We start from the raw sequence: 16,673 nt of genomic DNA, 5'->3' as shown, positions 1-16,673 counted from the left end.
AACCCTTAGCAGCGGGCGGGCAGGTCACAGGGCGAGTGTAGGGATGGTTCGCTTTCTGAGAAACTGACAGACGGTTTCCCAAAGTGGCTGTGCCATACCTCGGGGTGCACTGAAAACGGCTGGACTTTCAGAAAAGCGAGATGAGCCACGATGTTGTGTAACAAAAGGAAATTGATGAAGGTTAGGCTTGAACTGACGAAGGCACATGTTGTCTTCCAGAACATTGGGGTGCAGTGCTGGATACGGCAGGCAGAAAAGGAAACGCCCACTCAGGCACAGCCCTCTGCCTTGGAGGGGGTCCCACTGTTGTTCCAAGGGTCCCTCGGGGGGTCTGGGTTTCCCGGAGATTCAAAGTACATGGGAACAAGAGCAGAGACTGGTTTCATCGGCTCAGAGGCCGTGCGCATCAGGGAGCTGTCTGTCCTTTGGTGGACAAGCCCAGGACTCCCTCTGCCTGCTGGAGTCAGGGCGCGGAGAGAGGAGGGCCCGCTATCCTTCCCTGGGCTTGTACGCGGAGCGTGCGGGCAGGGGCCAGGGTGCCGGGCTCCGGGAGAGGGCGCTCAATGCTGGGGGATGCCACCCAACTTTCTCGTTCTTGCTACCGGGTTACCCCGAGACCCTTTCCCTGCGGAGTCTGGGTCACGGCCTCCCCACATCCTGTGATCTTCAGGCTGATAGAACCGGACAGCGGAATTTAGCAAAGCAAATGCGGACAGAGCTGAGTCCGGAGAAAACGGGCTCATGGGAAAAGGACGGGCTGGGAGGCTAAAGCCCCAGAGGGCTCTCAGGGGAGAGGATTCTCTCGTTTCTGTGCAGACAGCCAGGCTGGTTCTGAAATCTGGACGGTTTGACTTGACGTCCGCATCCTGTGGACTCCAACCCTTGCTTGAGGTTTGCGCCGTCGTGAGAAAAACAGATTTAACATCTCACCTGCATCTTTAGGTGTTTATTGCGGTTTGTTGACGAGTCCTCTTTTCTCTTTTTCCCTCTTTCTAGAAGCAAGCTTGCATCTGGCCCGCCATGACACCCACGGAGTTCATGGTGAGTACAGCCGCACTCCCCGGGCTCCTGGAAGCGCACTCCCGTCTCACCTCTGTGGGGGTGTGGGGCAGAGTCCATTGTGGGGGAGGGGCTTGTCTGCCAGGTTTCCTGGGGTAAGAGCTCTGCTGAGCAGCGCCCCATAGAGGCGGTGGACAGCCACTGCAGAGGGACTCTGCCAACAGGAAGGGCCAGAAGCCCTCTGGGTATGTTGTGAAGACAGAGGAAGATGCTCTTTCCGATTTTATTGATAGGTAAGGGGTTTTATGACCTTTCACTAGGGTGGGCTTCATGCCACGTGTCTCTTCTGAAACGCAGACAAAAGAGGGCAAGGGCGGATCCCCTGACTTTGTTTTCACAGGAGCCCCCCCCCACCCCGGTAGGCACACTGATCGTCATTTCTCCCACAGCACAGTGGGGGTTTTCAGAAAAACCCACAGTGGGGCGGACGTCTCAGAAAGGGATAAGGAAGCTAACAAAAGCCAGGAAGTCCTTACCCAGGGACTCCTTTATGATCTGACAGCCAAATGCGATCAATGACAGAATCAAATTAAATTCCCATGCTTTTGTTGTTTTCATAAACATCTTGCAAAGGCCTCTGAGGGCTTTCTCAAAGGGCAAGCCTGGGTCTTCACAGGCAGATATTTGAAATCGGGCCTTTGTAGTGCAGCTGACAAACAGACCCCACAGAGGACGGTAGGTTTCCTTGGTCGGTCTTTGTAGAGCTGCGGTTCAGTCGCTGACGTCAGGTGGGCCGTTTATGCTATGCTAATGACGCTTAGCGCTGTGTATGTGTCACCACGCATTTGTGACAACAGCAAGAGGTGATTAATCTGGACCTGGTGAAGGGGTGAGGCGTGTCTCTGTTTTTCCGGCCAGAATTAGACCCTCTGGTTTCTCCTCTGGTTAGAGTTGGCCCGTCACCCCGATGCAGCAGGAGCAGAGCTAAGGGGGGGGGGCTGCTTTGGGGACTGTCATTCGGTTTTCCCACCCGGGATCTTGGAAAATGTCCAAATCCAGCAAGTCAGCCCCAGATGGGAAGAAAATGCACCCCAACGTGACCTGGCGTGGCCAGCACCACCCAGGTGGGGGAAGGACGGGACGGCTGCGGCCCCAATGCCCGGGTTCATCGGGAAGCCGCCGTGATGCCACTCTCCTGAGGAGGCCCGGCACATTGGTCACTGTCCAGGACACCGCAGTCCTTCCTGCTCACAGGAGAGACAGACCCCCCTTTACAGATGTGGGACTGAAGCCGAGATAGTAGACTGAGGGCTCAAGGTCTCACGGAGAATTGCAGGGGGACCCCCTGGGGGGCACCCTCCGCTGCCCTGGGCCGCTCCCTGTGGGCGGAGGTCAAGTGTCCCTGCTTGGGTGTCTGTCTTCCCCGGGTGTGGGGACAGCATGCCTGGCAGGGATGCCCGCCAACTTCCACTGCTGGGGACGAATTCATGTCCCCTCCTTCCATCCTCTCCCCATCGCCCCACCCTCCCACTTTCCCAGATGCTCGTCTTGGCGCTAAGGGACCATGGGGGACAGAGCCTCGAAGGACACTGTCTTTGCCTTGCATCCGGTCTGCCCCCTGGAGGAGGTGCGGAGGGGCCTGGAGTCGGTGGAGGGTTTCCAGAGAAAACGCGTCGGCGGGGGAGGCCTCAGCAAGCTCTGGAGGCCTCTTCCCCTGCACAGCCCTTGGCCTGGGGCAGAGGGGAGGAGGACACATCTGCGGGGGCGGGGGGTGGAGACCTGGGCTTGCGGTGAATGCCTTGTGTGGGGGGGGGCACAGGCGGGCCAACCCCTTGACCTTCCTGTGTGCGGAGGTCGGTCCCCGGCCCAGGGCGGGTCTGTGCTGCTCTCAGCCGAGCTGGCCACAAGGCAGCCTGTGGTGCTAGGCAGATGGCGGCGGGGTGGGGGTGGGGCGCTCCCTGTCTCCGTGGCTCAGATTTGTCGTGGTCGTTTTGACATCAGAATGTGGAGAGCAAGGCTTTGGGTGGGGGTGGGGATTAAAGCTTGGGGCTGGGGGCTGCCTCTGGCCATGACCCTCCGCTGGTGGCTGAGGGCTGGGGGCAGAACCTGCCATTTCTCCTGTCTGTCTCCTCCTCTCTGAGACGAAGGGGTCAGGCCCAGTCGTCTCTAGGATCTCAAAATCACCCCCAAACCTGCCGGGGTCCCGCAGGGTTTTTCTAGAGTAGAAACAGAAACGCACAGGAGAGGAGGGCAGCCCCTCCGCTGAGCGCTGGGTGCCCCCGAGAACGCCGCACGCACTCTCCCGTTCACGGAGATGGACGGCTGCCACGCCCTTCCTCTTCTTGATCGAAATGCTAAAATTCACCTGAACCAAATGATACAAATCCCTAAATGAGCAGCCCCTTCGGAGCAACCCAACTGTCCCAAAAGGCCCACGTCTGCGCCGCGCAGCTGCTGCCGGGGCCCCACCCCATCCGCCTTGCCCCGCCCCGCCCCGCCCCGCCCAGCTGCGTGCGGGCCTGGCTTTGGAGCTGCGGAAGTTTCTGATGTCTCGCTCCATTCTCACTTCCATCATCGAGCTGGATGGTGCTCTCCGGAAATCGTTTCCTTGCCTGCGTGTGGACGGTGCCCAGGAAACACCTGTTGAACGAGGGAACAGACTCCATTCCTCACTGCCCGTGAATGAGACACGAAGCGCCAAGGCTTCGCAAGCCCGGGACGGCCCGCCCCTTTCTCAGTCCCGCCCCTTTCTCGGTCCCGCCCCTTTCTCGGTCCCGCCCCTTTCTCAGTCCCGCCTTCACCAAAACGCTGTCCTCCGGGTCTGGGCCCCTGGCGTGCTCCCCAATCACCTCTCGTCGCGGCGGAAGCATCCAGAACTAGCTTGGACGTCAGCTCACTGGCACAGCAAGCTGCAAGAGAAGTCTAGCTTCCGTAGACACCGCGCTTTTTCAAGAGGCTCTGAGAACGACGTCGTTGGCTAAGAAATACAGGAAGAGAAACCTTTGGTAAGAGTATTTGTAGACATTTTAATAAGATGCGAAAGAGAGCTGGTCAAGCCCTTCAACAAGCAGGGCTGGGACGTTTACTGCGAATAAGCCCTTTCTAACACCACCCCCGCCCGCCTCGTGTCCCATAACTAATGTGGGCATTTCACAAATATACATGCATCAGAATAGGGGGAAAAAAGAACATAAACTAAAACGGGGTCAGAGGAAGTTGATAGAATAGGTAGAAAAGACCAAGAGGAGTTGGAGTTTGTGTTTTTAGCCTGAAGCTGTGCTGTGCGCTGAGGTGGCCACAAGCCACGTGGGACCGTGGGGCCCTTGAAATGTGGCCGACCCAGCCAAGATGGCCTGTGAGTGTAAAACATACTCAGGCCGAAAACAGTTTCCCCCGCAGGACGTAAAATCCCTCAATAGGTTTTAGATTGTTGACATAATGCAATGATAATATTTTAGGCACGTCTGTTTTCCATAAAACACATTGAAATGAATCCCCCCTGTTTCTTTTTACTTTAATGTGGCTTCTAGACAATGCAAACTTGACCTGTGGTTTGTCTCATGTTTTCATCGTACAGCGCCGGCCTCAAAGACCCTGTATGGTTACTATAACTGGGCTACGAGTTTGGCTGAGCTGCCCAATTAAAAGAGAATCCCGATCAGTCATAAAATTCCTATGTTTCGTGAGAATAAAAACCCTCCTGTGTTCTTCAGGAGCGACGCAGCCTGTCTTCACTGATCTTGTGTGTTTCAGTGCCCAATGTCTAGAGTAGATCTCAGTGAGTAGGATGCAGAGATACACCAACAAGCCCCGGGAGGACCCCCTCTCAGTGGAGACAGTGAGTTACATGGGGAGCTCCCTTAATGCAGACCCTGGGAATAAAGTTAGAGTGGCGGGGGGGAAGTCATTCTAGAAGGTTCTGCCATGTGCTCTTGGATGGGATGCGGGGTGAAAAATGTGTGGATTTCAGGCCTTTCCACGAATCCTCTCTCAAGATCCTTGTCTGCCTGACCCAGGCTTTGAGAGCAGCCTCTGTGGGCAGCTTCTCCAGAACAGTGGCTCTAGCCCACGACTCCAAACAGGAAGGATGGAGTAATAACTTCGCTCAGAATTCCTCATGGGAGCCTGGAGCCCCTCATTGAAAGAGGGGCCTGCCCCTGCCTGGAAGCTTCAGGATAAAATACATGCATGACTGTGCTCAGCACCGGGTCTGGCACGCTTCAGTGATAATGAATCAATATGTTCGTAAATATTGACACGGACTTGTTGTGAGGATTTTCAAAGCATCCTGTGTCTATGATCCAAAGGATGTCCACCCATCTGGAATGTACACAGCCATTGGTGTAGTCCTGAGACAGCAAGACACCTTTGTTAAGCCTGGGTTGTGAATGATCGTTCTGTTACACTCATAAAGATGACCAGAGCTTTGAACTTGGAAGGATGATGTAGGCTTACCTTCACAACAAATATGGTCATGACAAAATGTATACATATCCAGGGTTGTGCGTGTATGTGTGTGGGTGAACTGAATCACTTTTAAAATATACCTGAGCAACTGAATCAGCAATTTGGAAGATAAGGGAGCAGAGAACACCCAATTGGGACAGAAAAAAGAAAAACAAAAAAAATGAAGATCATTTAAGGGGCCTCTGGGACAATATCAAGTGTACCAACATTCACATCACGGGGTACCAGGAGGAAGAGAGAGAGAGCAAGGATTTGAAAACCTACTTAAAGTAATAATGACAGAAAATTCTCTAAGCTGGTGAAGGCAATAGACATACAAGTCCAGGAAGCACAGAGAGTCTCAAACAAGATGAACCCAAAGAGATCCACATCAAGACACATCATAATTAAAATGGAAAAGATGAAAAACAAAGAATCTTAAAAGCAGCAAGAGAAAAGCAGTTAGTTACCTACAAGGGAGCTCCCATAAGACTCTCAGCTGATTATTCAACAAAGTTTTTGCAGGCCAGAAGAGATTGGCACAAAATATTCAAAGTGATGAAAGCAAGGACCTACGGCCAAGGCTACTCTACCCAGCAAAGCTGTCATTTAGAATCATAGAAAAGATAAAGAGCTTCCCAGACAAGAAAGAGGTAAAGAAGTTCATTACCACCAAGACAGCACTGTAAGAGATGTTGAAGGAAAAGAAGAAGAAGAAGAAGAAGAAGAAATATGAATAATAAAATAGCAACAAATACATATCTTTCAACAATTACTTCAAGTGTAAATTGGTTACATACTCCAATCAAAACACATTCAGTGACTGACTAGATAACAGAAAAGACCCCCCTATGTGCAGCTACAAGAGACACGCCTTAGAATGAAAGACACACGCAGACTGAAAGGAAAGGGATGGGTAAGGATATCTCATGAAAATGTAAGGAAACAGAAAAAGCTGGAGTAGTAATACTTGGACCAGACAAATAGACTTTAAAACAAAGAAAGACCCGCTCCTGGGTATTTATCCAAAGTAACCTAAAACACTAATTGGAAAAGAAGACACATGCGTTATGTTCCTTGCAGCATTAGTCACAAGAGCCAAGGTAGGAAAGCAACCTAGGCATCCGTCGGGAGACGGAGGGGCTGAGAGGGAGCGGTGCCCATATATGACGGTACGTAACTCAGCCAGAGAAGAAGGAGGCCTCGCCATCTGCCACAGCATGGATGGACCAGGAGAGCACTGTGCGTGCCGAGTGACGTAAGTCAGACAGAGAAAGACAAATGCCACGTGACTTCGCTTATATGTGGAATCTAAAAAAAATGAACAAACACAACAGAAGCAAACTCGTAGGTACAGAAACCACTTTGATGGCCACCAGATGGGGGGGTGTTGGGGAGCAGGGTGACAAGGGGGAGGGATTAAGAATTACAAACTGCTCGTCACCGAACAGTCACGGGGATGTAACGTACAGCACAGGGAATATAGTCAGTAATGTCGCAGTAACTGTGTGGTGCCGGGTGGGTACCAGGCTTACCTGAGTGACCACCTGGTGAGTCACGTAAACCTCTGATCACTGCATGACACACCTGGGACTAATACAATATTGTATGTCAACTGTAATTGAGAAATAAAAAATTATTAAAGAAAAAAAGGCACCCTGGGAGTCCTTGACTCCATGTAGTTCTGCACCCAAGCACTGGGCCTCCGACCCTCACCCAGGAAGGAAACACACACGTTGTGCTTTGAGCGGGATGCAGGGGCCTCTCTCTGGGACTCATCTTGGAGAGTGGCGGGCACAGGCCCCTCGCTGGGCAGTGGAGAATGCGGGGTCCCCTGGGACACCAGGACTGCTGGGGGTCCCCCCTACAAGACCCCCTGGGCTGCATCTGGGAGTGGGGACGCTGTGTGCCGCCCTGCCTCCCAGCATCAGCTCGGGTTCCTGTGGGAGTCTGTTTGACCCAAAGAGTGTAAAAACAAAACAAAAAAAGCCCTCTCTGAAAGCAGTTTCATGCTTCATCATGGGGACTCACCGTTGACACTTGTCACTTGTGTGGTTTGACTGCCTTTCCTCCAAAAATTTCATCCTCCCCAGATCTTCACTCAAATATGTGTCACCCACGAGGCTGGCTTTCCAGACAGCAAAGGAAATGGTTGCAGGTAGACCGAGGATGGATCAGTCGGGCCTGGGGACAAAGCACATGGGAAACAGGGGCAGGCGGTGCCCTCAGCCCCTCCCACAGTGGGCGGGCCCTTCCTGGCTGCCCGCCCTGCTGAGCCGTCTCCAGGATCCGTCGCCCGGGGTCTCCCTTTTTGCACTGGGACTTTGTCTTGGTCACACACCAGAGGTAGAGTCAGGACTAGACTCCCCATTTTCCTAGGTGTAGTCCAAGTTACCGTGGGTGTCCTCCCTAGGTCCTCCTGGTTCTCTCTGCCACCCAGGGCCCTAACAGAGTGGACGTGCCCCTTCTGCTCTCGGTGCGGGCTTCTGAACCCAGGAGACAACAGCCTCCTGACACCTCCTGCCCTTTATCCGCCAACCTGGCGTGTCCTGATATTTTAAAGAGCACGCAGCAGACACACACGCGGGTTCCGTGCTCCAGTAAGTTTAGGGAGCACTGCTCTGCAAAATCCCCGGATCTGAAGGACTTCGCAGGGACTTGATTCAGTTATAACGTGCAGTTATAGGTGGAGAGGCAATTTGGCAAGGGCTGCGGTGGGGGTGAGGCAGCCAGAGCTGAGGTTCCGGTTCCGGTGGAACGTGGGAGCCTTGCCGGGAGTCCCAGGGGTGCCGGTGGGAAGTGAGAGTGTCTGAGGTTCTGGCAGATGCGAGGCTGCGTCCCTCCTCCATCCCTGCGGCTCTTCCTCCCCCTTTCCTCCAGACGCAAGGGCTCGCGTCTCAGGGTTCTGATCACCGGCCCTTATTCCCACTTCCCTTAGCAGGTGTTCTGGGCTGGCCCTGGGCCAGGAACCCGCCGAAACTGTAATGGGGGCATGTGTGTGCACATTCCCATGGGTTGTGTGCATATGTGTGAGTGTGCATTGTGGGGGCTCAACGGTATGCACATATATGTGTATGTGTGAGTGTGTGTGCATGTACCTGTGTGCATGTGAGTATGCATGGAGGCACACTTGTGCATACGTGAGTGTATGTGCAAATCTGCGCATGATTGTGTGTGCATGTGTGTGTGTCTGTGTGCCTGGGATGGCCAGCTTCACGGGCATCTGCCCTGCACAGTTGCATGGGGCCGTGTACTTAGAAGCACCACTTGCTTGATTTAATGCTCTGCTGCCTTGGGATTCTTAACAGATTCTGAGCAAGAGACCCTGAAAATTCTATAGCTTGTCTTGATGCTGGTGTACGGGCATGTATGTGAGGGTGTATAAACGCGTGTGCACGGTGTGTGTGGAGGCTTCTGGAGCAGAGGACCCACAGCGTTCTGGAGACTCAGAGGGAGCTGGACCTGGAAAAGTTTAAGAGCCTCTGGGGACCTACTGGGGAGGATGGGACAGAGAGGAGGAGGGACAATCAGAATCGTTCACAGAGGTTGATGAGTCTGTGCCCATCAGTGGTCCGGGGGGACCCGTCCCCGACACAGCACCTGTCACGTGTCCCATGATGGCTCGCTCCTTGCACGCACCTTCCACAGGTGGGTCAGTTCCATGTCGGACTCACCCAGCACCGTATCTTCAGCATGGACAGAGGGTATGGCGTATTGTAGCTGCTCCATAAACAGTTGTTGAGTAAATGAATCTGTTACGACCCAAGCAGATGCTCTTGGAACCCCTGCTCCCTGCACACACATTTCTTTTGTCTCATCACAGACTTCTGGGATTGGAAAGGTCGAGTGGTCCGTGCCTCTGCCGGCGGACAGAACCTCCGAAACGTTGTCCTTGACCCGGTGCTCTCTTGTGTCTCCTTGCAGAGCCTCGTCCCTAATATGTCTGCTGACTACATATATGACCCCTCAGATGACGACTATGTGACCTTAAACTTCACAAACTTCTTCTGTAAGAAAAACAACGTCAGGCAGTTTGCAAGCCACTTCCTCCCACCCTTGTACTGGCTCGTGTTCCTCGTGGGCACCGTGGGCAACAGCCTGGTCATCCTCGTCTACTGGTACTGCACGAGGGTGAAGACCATGACGGACATGTTCCTGCTGAACTTGGCCATCGCCGACCTCCTCTTTCTCCTCACTCTTCCCTTCTGGGCCATCGCCGCCGCTGACCAGTGGAAATTCCAGACCTTCATGTGCAAAGTGGTCAACAGCATGTACAAGATGAACTTCTACAGCTGCGTGCTGCTCATCATGTGCATCAGCGTGGACAGGTACATCGCCATCGCTCAGGCCACGAGAGCGCAGACCTGGCGGCAGAAAAGGCTTCTGTACAGCAAGGTGGTGTGCGTCACCGTCTGGGTGACGGCCGTCGCCCTCTGCACCCCAGAGATCCTGTACAGCCAGACCAAGGAGGAGTCCGGCGTCACCCTCTGCACCATGGTGTACCCTCACGACAAGAGCGCCAGGGTGAAGTCGGTGGTCTTGACCCTGAAGGTGATCCTGGGGTTCTTCCTTCCCTTCGTGGTCATGGCCTGCTGCTACACCCTCATCATCCACACTCTCATCCACGCCAAGAAGTCGTCCAAGCACAAGGCCCTGAAGGTGACCGTCACCGTCCTCACCGTCTTCTTCGTGTCCCAGCTGCCCTACAACAGCGTCCTGCTGGTGCAGACCGCCAACATCCACACCAAGTTCATCTGGGACTGCGCCGTATCCAACCGCATCGACATCTGCCTCCAGGTCTGCCAGACCGTCGCCTTTTTCCACAGCTGCCTGAACCCCGTGCTCTACGTCTTCGTGGGCGAGCGCTTCCGCCGGGACCTCATGAGAACCCTGAAGAACCTGGGCTGCCTCAGCCAGGCGCAGTGGGCCTCCTTCACGAGGAAGGAGGGCAGCCTGAAGCTGTCCTCCATGGTGCTGGAGACCACCTCAGGGCCCCTCTCCTTCTGAGGGGTCTTCTCTCCGAGGGGGCTCGTGCTTTTGGGAGTAGAACGATCGATACGGATGCGGCTCCCCCCTGCTCTCCCCCCGCCCCCCAGTGGGACCAGAGGGACACCAACGAAGGAAAAGGAAGCGAGGAAGAGAAAACTCCGAAAGGAGTGAATCGGAAAATGATTCCTTTGAGTCAGAATTTGCCGAGGCAGGGTTTTCAGAACGGACTGGCCATCCCCGGTGGCGCCACCTGCAGTTTTCAAAAGCGAACGAACCGGCCGGCGGCGGGGCAGACCACCCGGGCGCCCCTGGCCCGCGGCGGCGGCGGCCGAGTTTCTCTGCGCGTGCGCACGGCCGCGGTTTCGGTCCCAAGCCCTCCCCTTCTCCCCTTCCAAAGGAAACACAGAAGCCGTGGCCGCTGTACGTAGTCCCCGAGAGCCCAGGGGACTGGGCTCTCCAACTTCCAACTTTGGGGAGTTTCTGCCCTGGTTTTGAGGCCAATACCTATGCCAGGTCTTACAGAGCCTTAACCTAGAATCTTCCCGAACACCCTCAGATCTGATTCCCCTTTGGTCTCCTTGACATGTTCTGGGCCGGCGGCAGGTGGCGGGGGGAGGGTCCTCGTTCCTCTTTGGAGACTCTCTGCAGGACGGGCCAGTGAGTCCCCAGGCAACTCACCCTATCAGTCCGGCACGTGGAGTCGGCCGGCTTCCACCCCACTTCCACGTCCTGCCGGGGGCTCCGGGGTGCCACGCCGGCCTGCAGGCTTGATGTGGGCAAGCATGCCACTTGTCCACCAGTGTCGTGGGAGTGGTCTCCTCAGCGTGCGCAGGGACCCCGGGAACCAGAGTTTGCAGGACCGGCCCGGCTTGGCTGTGGGCTTGCTCCACCGAGTGGCCTTTGTGAAGACCCGACCGCTCCCGGTGAACTGGGCCTGACCCATCTGCCCCGTGGCTGAGGCTGCTGGGAGGGTGCGCTCACCTCCACGCTTCTCCTCTGGCTGTACATCGCTGGCGGGTCCTCGGGCTTCCAAACGAGAGATCAGGCTGAAAACAAAGTCATGTAACTCTTCTTTTTCCCCTTTTTGTTCTTTATGTTTTTCTTTAAGCTCATCGGCAAATGCATTACATTTCATATATTAGAAAAGTGCTTAACACTTTTTAAGTGTATTTTTTCATTGCAGTTGACATATGATATAATAATAGTTTTAGGTATACTAGACAAGAATTTTTTAACGTCCATTAAGAATATCTGTTACCAGTCACTGTCTTCCCCCTGTATCTACATTTCAAATGCGCATTACAGCTCGAACGGCCACGTGAAGCGCGTGGGGAGGAGGAGACTGAGAGAAGGAAGTAAAATCTCCAGGACACCTGGAGACTGTCCTGGCTGGCCCCCTCTCCCTGGGCCACACCCAGTGGCTCCCAGTGGGTCCAGTGCCGTGTCCCAGGTAAACCGTCAGCTCCGCCGTGAGTCTAGAGGGCGCGTCTGATTTCCCCGAGTGCTGCAAACTGCTGCGGCTCCAGTCCCGGGGCCATGCCTTCCAAAGGGACACAGAAGTATTGGACTCCTCCACCTTGTCCTCTGTCGCCTGCCCGCTCTAAACCACGTGTTAGTGAGACGGTGAGCAGAAAGCGGGCAGCCACGAGGGAGAGCAAGAGGGGGGGCACAACCCATTGCTACCCCACCCCATGGGGGGGCAGCCGGTGGCAAATACTCCCTTACCTTGGCCCAGCACGTCCACCTGGGATCCAGTCTGACAAACACGGTCAAGGGGAGAGGACGCACCCAAGGCCAGTCCACGCACAGAGCCGTCTGTGTGGCCACCGTTTCTAGAAGACCCGGATGTCGTCTGAGAAACGTGGAAGACTAGGAATAAGCACGGGCCGGATGGGAAGGACACTGCGCAGTTAGGTGGAAAGAACGCAGCGGAGTCTGGCTTCTCCATTCCACGCCCTCTGGTGCCGTGGTTCTGGTGCGGTGTGTCACGGGGCCCCCAGGGCAGCTGCGGAGTGGGGGGAGGGCGGGGAAGAGGAAGGAGGGGGCGAGACTGTGCTTGTGGAGTCTGCTTTGGGTCTGGAGTTACTCCAGGGGCACCGTGACGGAGACTTAGTGGGGGTTTGCAGGTAAGTGAGACTTTGGCCAATGCTCGTGAGTTGGAGCAACAGTGCCAGGAGGTCTGCCTTCCCCCCCTTCGACTTTTAAGAAAGACGTGGGGACACCACAAGGACTGTGAACCCTGCGTTGCATCCTAACGCACTCCATCACTCCCGGCTCCAAAGGGACCGGACTCTCACTGCTGGACTGCCCGGGTCCTATCTCAGCCTCAGGGCAGGATTAGCCGCACTGCGTTTGAAGGGTTTTAAGTGTTCGTTGTTGGCAAATTGTCTTAGTGTTTAAGTGATTGCATGCATGGGACTGTTTTACATTCCATTCCAGCTAGGTCTCAGTGAGGGATTTACCTTAAAGATAAGAACGTGGGAAGAGTCAGCACAGGGAAATCCGTGAGGAAGTTGCGAGCCATCCAACATTTCTAGAAAATACGCTGTGTTGAGTACTTTTTGAAAGAAAGAGAAAAAGGGATTATAGTGTGTCATTACATTGCACTAGAAGTCTGACATCAGGAAAATGAGGAAACTAAATATGTTTTCATGACCAAAAAGTAGCCTTTTTACTAAATATATATATTTTTTAAAAAAACAGATTTTAAGGCAACACATTGCATAACACGCATATTCAAGTGGGGGGTATTGTTTTGAAGTATCCAGCTTGAAATCTGGCCTTTGGGAACTGCCTTCCAGGCCTACGGAATGCTCACTCATTCATTCTGCAAACACTCGTGTGTGCACTGCGAAGCGTCCTGCTCGAGGAGGTTAGAATGGGAAATAATCGTCCTTTCCCTCAGTCCTTACCCCCGGCAACACGGACAAGCCGAGGGTCACGTGGCCGAGAGAGCGGAGACCGGAGTGGGAAGCTCTGCCAACTGACACCCTTGGCCGAGAAGCCAGGACTGGTGGCCTCCCCCGCTTATCCGCGGCCTGCAGACGGGCGGGCGGCTCCCACGGCAGCTCCGTGGGTCAGCCCTCGGACAAGCAGCTCCGGGAGCGCTCGTGACCTGGTGTCCGTGCCGAACACGCTCGGCCCCCACGCGATGCTTTGTATATAGTAGACACAGCGTGTTGTTGAACTAATAAACGTGTTAAAATTTTTAAATCAAGTTATTGTGTCCGATTTGTACTTCAGGTGGCAGAAATCAGCTGCCGGAAAAGTGTGAAAAAATCAAGACGACCTTGACGTCCTTTGGGCAGTAACGGCATCTTGTTACCTGCAGGCAGCTGAGGGGAGCCGGCTGTCCAGGGCGGGCTGGCGAGAGGGGCCGGCCGCAGCACCCCCCGCCATGGCCTGGCAAGGGGCTCAGACGGCCACCAGCCACCTCCTATGGGACAGTGTGTGGTCATAATCCCCTCCACTGGCCCTCGGTGGTTGTTAAAACAGTCCTGTGTGAGGGAGCAGCCAGCCCCAGTGAGCGCCTGCCGTTGTTACCCGGCCACCCTTCCCCGGGGGCCGCCGCCACCACCGAGGGTGCGGTCACCTGTGTCCGTGACGGGCTGAAATGCGCAGCAGAGGCTGCGGGGAAGGAGGAGAGCTCTGGACTCTCCCGGCGGCTTTCTGAGCCGACGAATTCGAAGCTGTCACACGTGTGCTGTGTGTGTGATCTTTGCACGGGCGTGCTTGGCCTTCCAAACCTGAGCCTCCTTTGCTGGAGCTTCGCTCAGAGCCAAGGTCAGAGCCCGGGCAAAGCCAAGAGGACCTGCCCCATCCCGGCCCGGCGATTCCTGGCCCACAGAAGACTTAGGAAGGCCGTCGGATGAGGAAGGTTCCAGGGGCAGGAGGGTGGTTCCCAGACCATCTCAGTGGGAGCCGTGGGAGGAGCATCTTCTTGGAAGGGCTCAGACTAACTGCTCCCCCTGCCTCGGTCTCCTCATTAGCAATAGCCGCTGACTCATGGCAAGAGCCCGTTAAGTCGTATATGCTATTACTGCCACTCGTGAGCCGTGCTGCAGTGAGGGGGTCCTCCTCTCATCTCCCACAAAAACCAGTGCCCCTCCCGTGCGTGTCTCGTGCACCTTTCGGCAAGCTGACAGAGCCCACGGCTCCCTTCTCAGAGTGCTTTAGAGTGAGCGAGGCAGACAGGAACCCAGAGGAAACCAACTGTAGTAAACGTAATCCTCTAAATACCAAAGCACATTCATGAACCAGGAATACAGGCGCCTCTGTACGGGGGTATTACCTGAACGCCACCAGCAGGGGCAAGGACACCCTTCACGTCTGAGTGGGGATGAGCCTGAATGACATTCGAGAGTCTTCTCAGCTGTCACATGATACGAAGGCATCTGTCATGTCCCCCGGTGACCAAGTCGCAGATCTTGCTAAGATTGTCTATGCTCCTCACTGAGGGGAGACCTACGTTTCAGTTAGAAGTTAGGGGAGCAATGCCAGCCCACCGTCCAAGCTCAGAGCTTCTGAGTTCTGTGCGGGGGTCAGAATTCAGGAGCCGTGTTTAGCCTGACCCTGCGCCCCCCCACACACACCCATGGGCATCAGACTCCTGTTTCTGCCTCCGATCCTCACATTTTGGGCGTGAATTGGACTATTTTGGGTTTGGGGAAAGGGGCTGTTTCCACTGACCAGCGAACTGCCAGGTAGCGACATGCCCCTCGAATGTAAACACCAGCCATGAAAAACAAGTGGCTGTAGGAAGATTTTACCTGTGGCGTGCTTTCCCCCAGGGGATCTGTCTAGAAGGGTCTGCCTCTCCGAGAGTGAAGTTTCCATCATGGCATCCCCGTGGGCCCAAGGCTGAATGGTCGCTGGTGGAATTAAATCAGGAAAAGGACCCATCCGCTCATTTTACCCAAAGTCCTCAAGTTCCAACCAAAGCGGTGGCACAGCGGCCATCCCCAAGGCCCTGCTTGACATGTCCACGGGTCACCTCCGCCAGCATCCCCTGGCGGGCTGGTGGAAGAACCAGACCCAAGAAGCCAGACTAGACCAGGGCGGTGCCCGTGAATCTGCATTTTCCTGGGCCGCCAGGTAACCGAAATGGGAGAACTCTCTTTGCAGAAACTCTTTGGTACGTGCCTTACACTTACCCTCAGTGAACAGCTGGACTCCAGAGCAAAGCTGAGCCCTGGGTCTGTCCCGGGTGTCTCCCAGCGGGTGGCCTGACGTCTGCACCCTCGGCGTTCCGAGAGGCCCCAGGCCCGTGTCCCTGCCCCCTCTCCACGTCTCGGGGCACCAACATGCAGTCCCCTTTCTGAACACACCCAGCTGCCCAGTTGGGGCCCTTGCTGCGGGGAGGGCTGTCCTGACACAGACTTTGGTTCCGCACGTGGACCCCGTCTCCTGTCCCGAGGCGTCTTGGGGGGACTGGCGGCACTGCCCTTTCCCTGTGGCTTTCCGTGAGGGCGTGCAAGGCCTCGGAGCCAGCTTCGGCGCCAGCGCGGCAAGCCGATGATCTCTCCCACACCTGCGGTCTCTGCCTTCGCTGTCTGCTTGGTAAGCGGTCCGGGCCTTCATTCCCCTGACGTGCTGCGTCCACTGAATGGGGTGGCTGGTTTTGGCCACACCAGCTCCGCCCTCCCCTCTGCACCCCCGCTTCCATTCTTCCAAGGAGAAAGGCCACTTCTGCTATCTTAGCCTGCAGTCCAGCTCCCCGGGAAAGCAGCCTTGGGGAAGGCCCTTCCCTTTTATCCTGCTTTCTGCACCCCTTCTTTGCTCCCCCATCCTTGCGGCGTCACCCCCTTCTCCCTCGCCTGCCGGGGAAAAGACGGTCCCGCCGGCCTGGCAGACAGAGGTTCAGGTCCACGGGCACGGCTTCCTCCTCTCTCATGGCCCAGCCAGGCCCGCTGGGAGCAGCAAGCTGGGGAGGCCCTCCTGAAATCACCTTGTCTCTCCCGGGTCCCTGGAGCCACGGGCCCTCCCGGGGCCAGGAAATGAGGCCTTCTTCTCAGTAAGGACACTCGGGCATCTCAGGCCTGGGGAGGCCTGTCTCCAACCTCCCTTTTTAGCTAAGGGGCCATTGATTCCAGGCTCCAGGTGGGGCTGCCCACCTTGACATAACCTCATGCTTTCCAGACGGGAGGTGGGAGGAAACCACAGTTTCAGGCCCCCTACGGGGCCCGGAGGAGGGGGAGGCGGGGACGCACATCAAAGGCCAGAGCTGGGCCTTGTACTTC

At 55.5% G+C, this 16,673-nt stretch overlaps 1 protein-coding gene across 1 annotated transcript; it reads left to right on the top strand.

Annotated features, from left to right (window-relative positions):
• The first annotated feature begins 9,198 nt into the window (after positions 1 to 9,198).
• Positions 9,199 to 10,485, top strand: CCR9 (C-C motif chemokine receptor 9). The gene has a single exon (XM_028518855.2). It carries the CDS (start codon positions 9,385 to 9,387, stop codon positions 10,450 to 10,452), a length of 1,068 nt encoding a protein of 355 aa, XP_028374656.2. The 5' UTR covers positions 9,199 to 9,384; the 3' UTR covers positions 10,453 to 10,485.
• The last annotated feature ends 6,188 nt before the right edge of the window (positions 10,486 to 16,673 follow it).

The sequence above is a fragment of the Phyllostomus discolor genome, chromosome 7 (assembly GCF_004126475.2).
Source record: "Phyllostomus discolor isolate MPI-MPIP mPhyDis1 chromosome 7, mPhyDis1.pri.v3, whole genome shotgun sequence".
In the NCBI taxonomy this organism is placed as follows: domain Eukaryota; kingdom Metazoa; phylum Chordata; class Mammalia; order Chiroptera; family Phyllostomidae; genus Phyllostomus; species Phyllostomus discolor.
The sequence above is the reverse complement of the archived record's forward strand: the minus strand, read 5'-3'. Positions and strand labels throughout refer to the sequence as shown.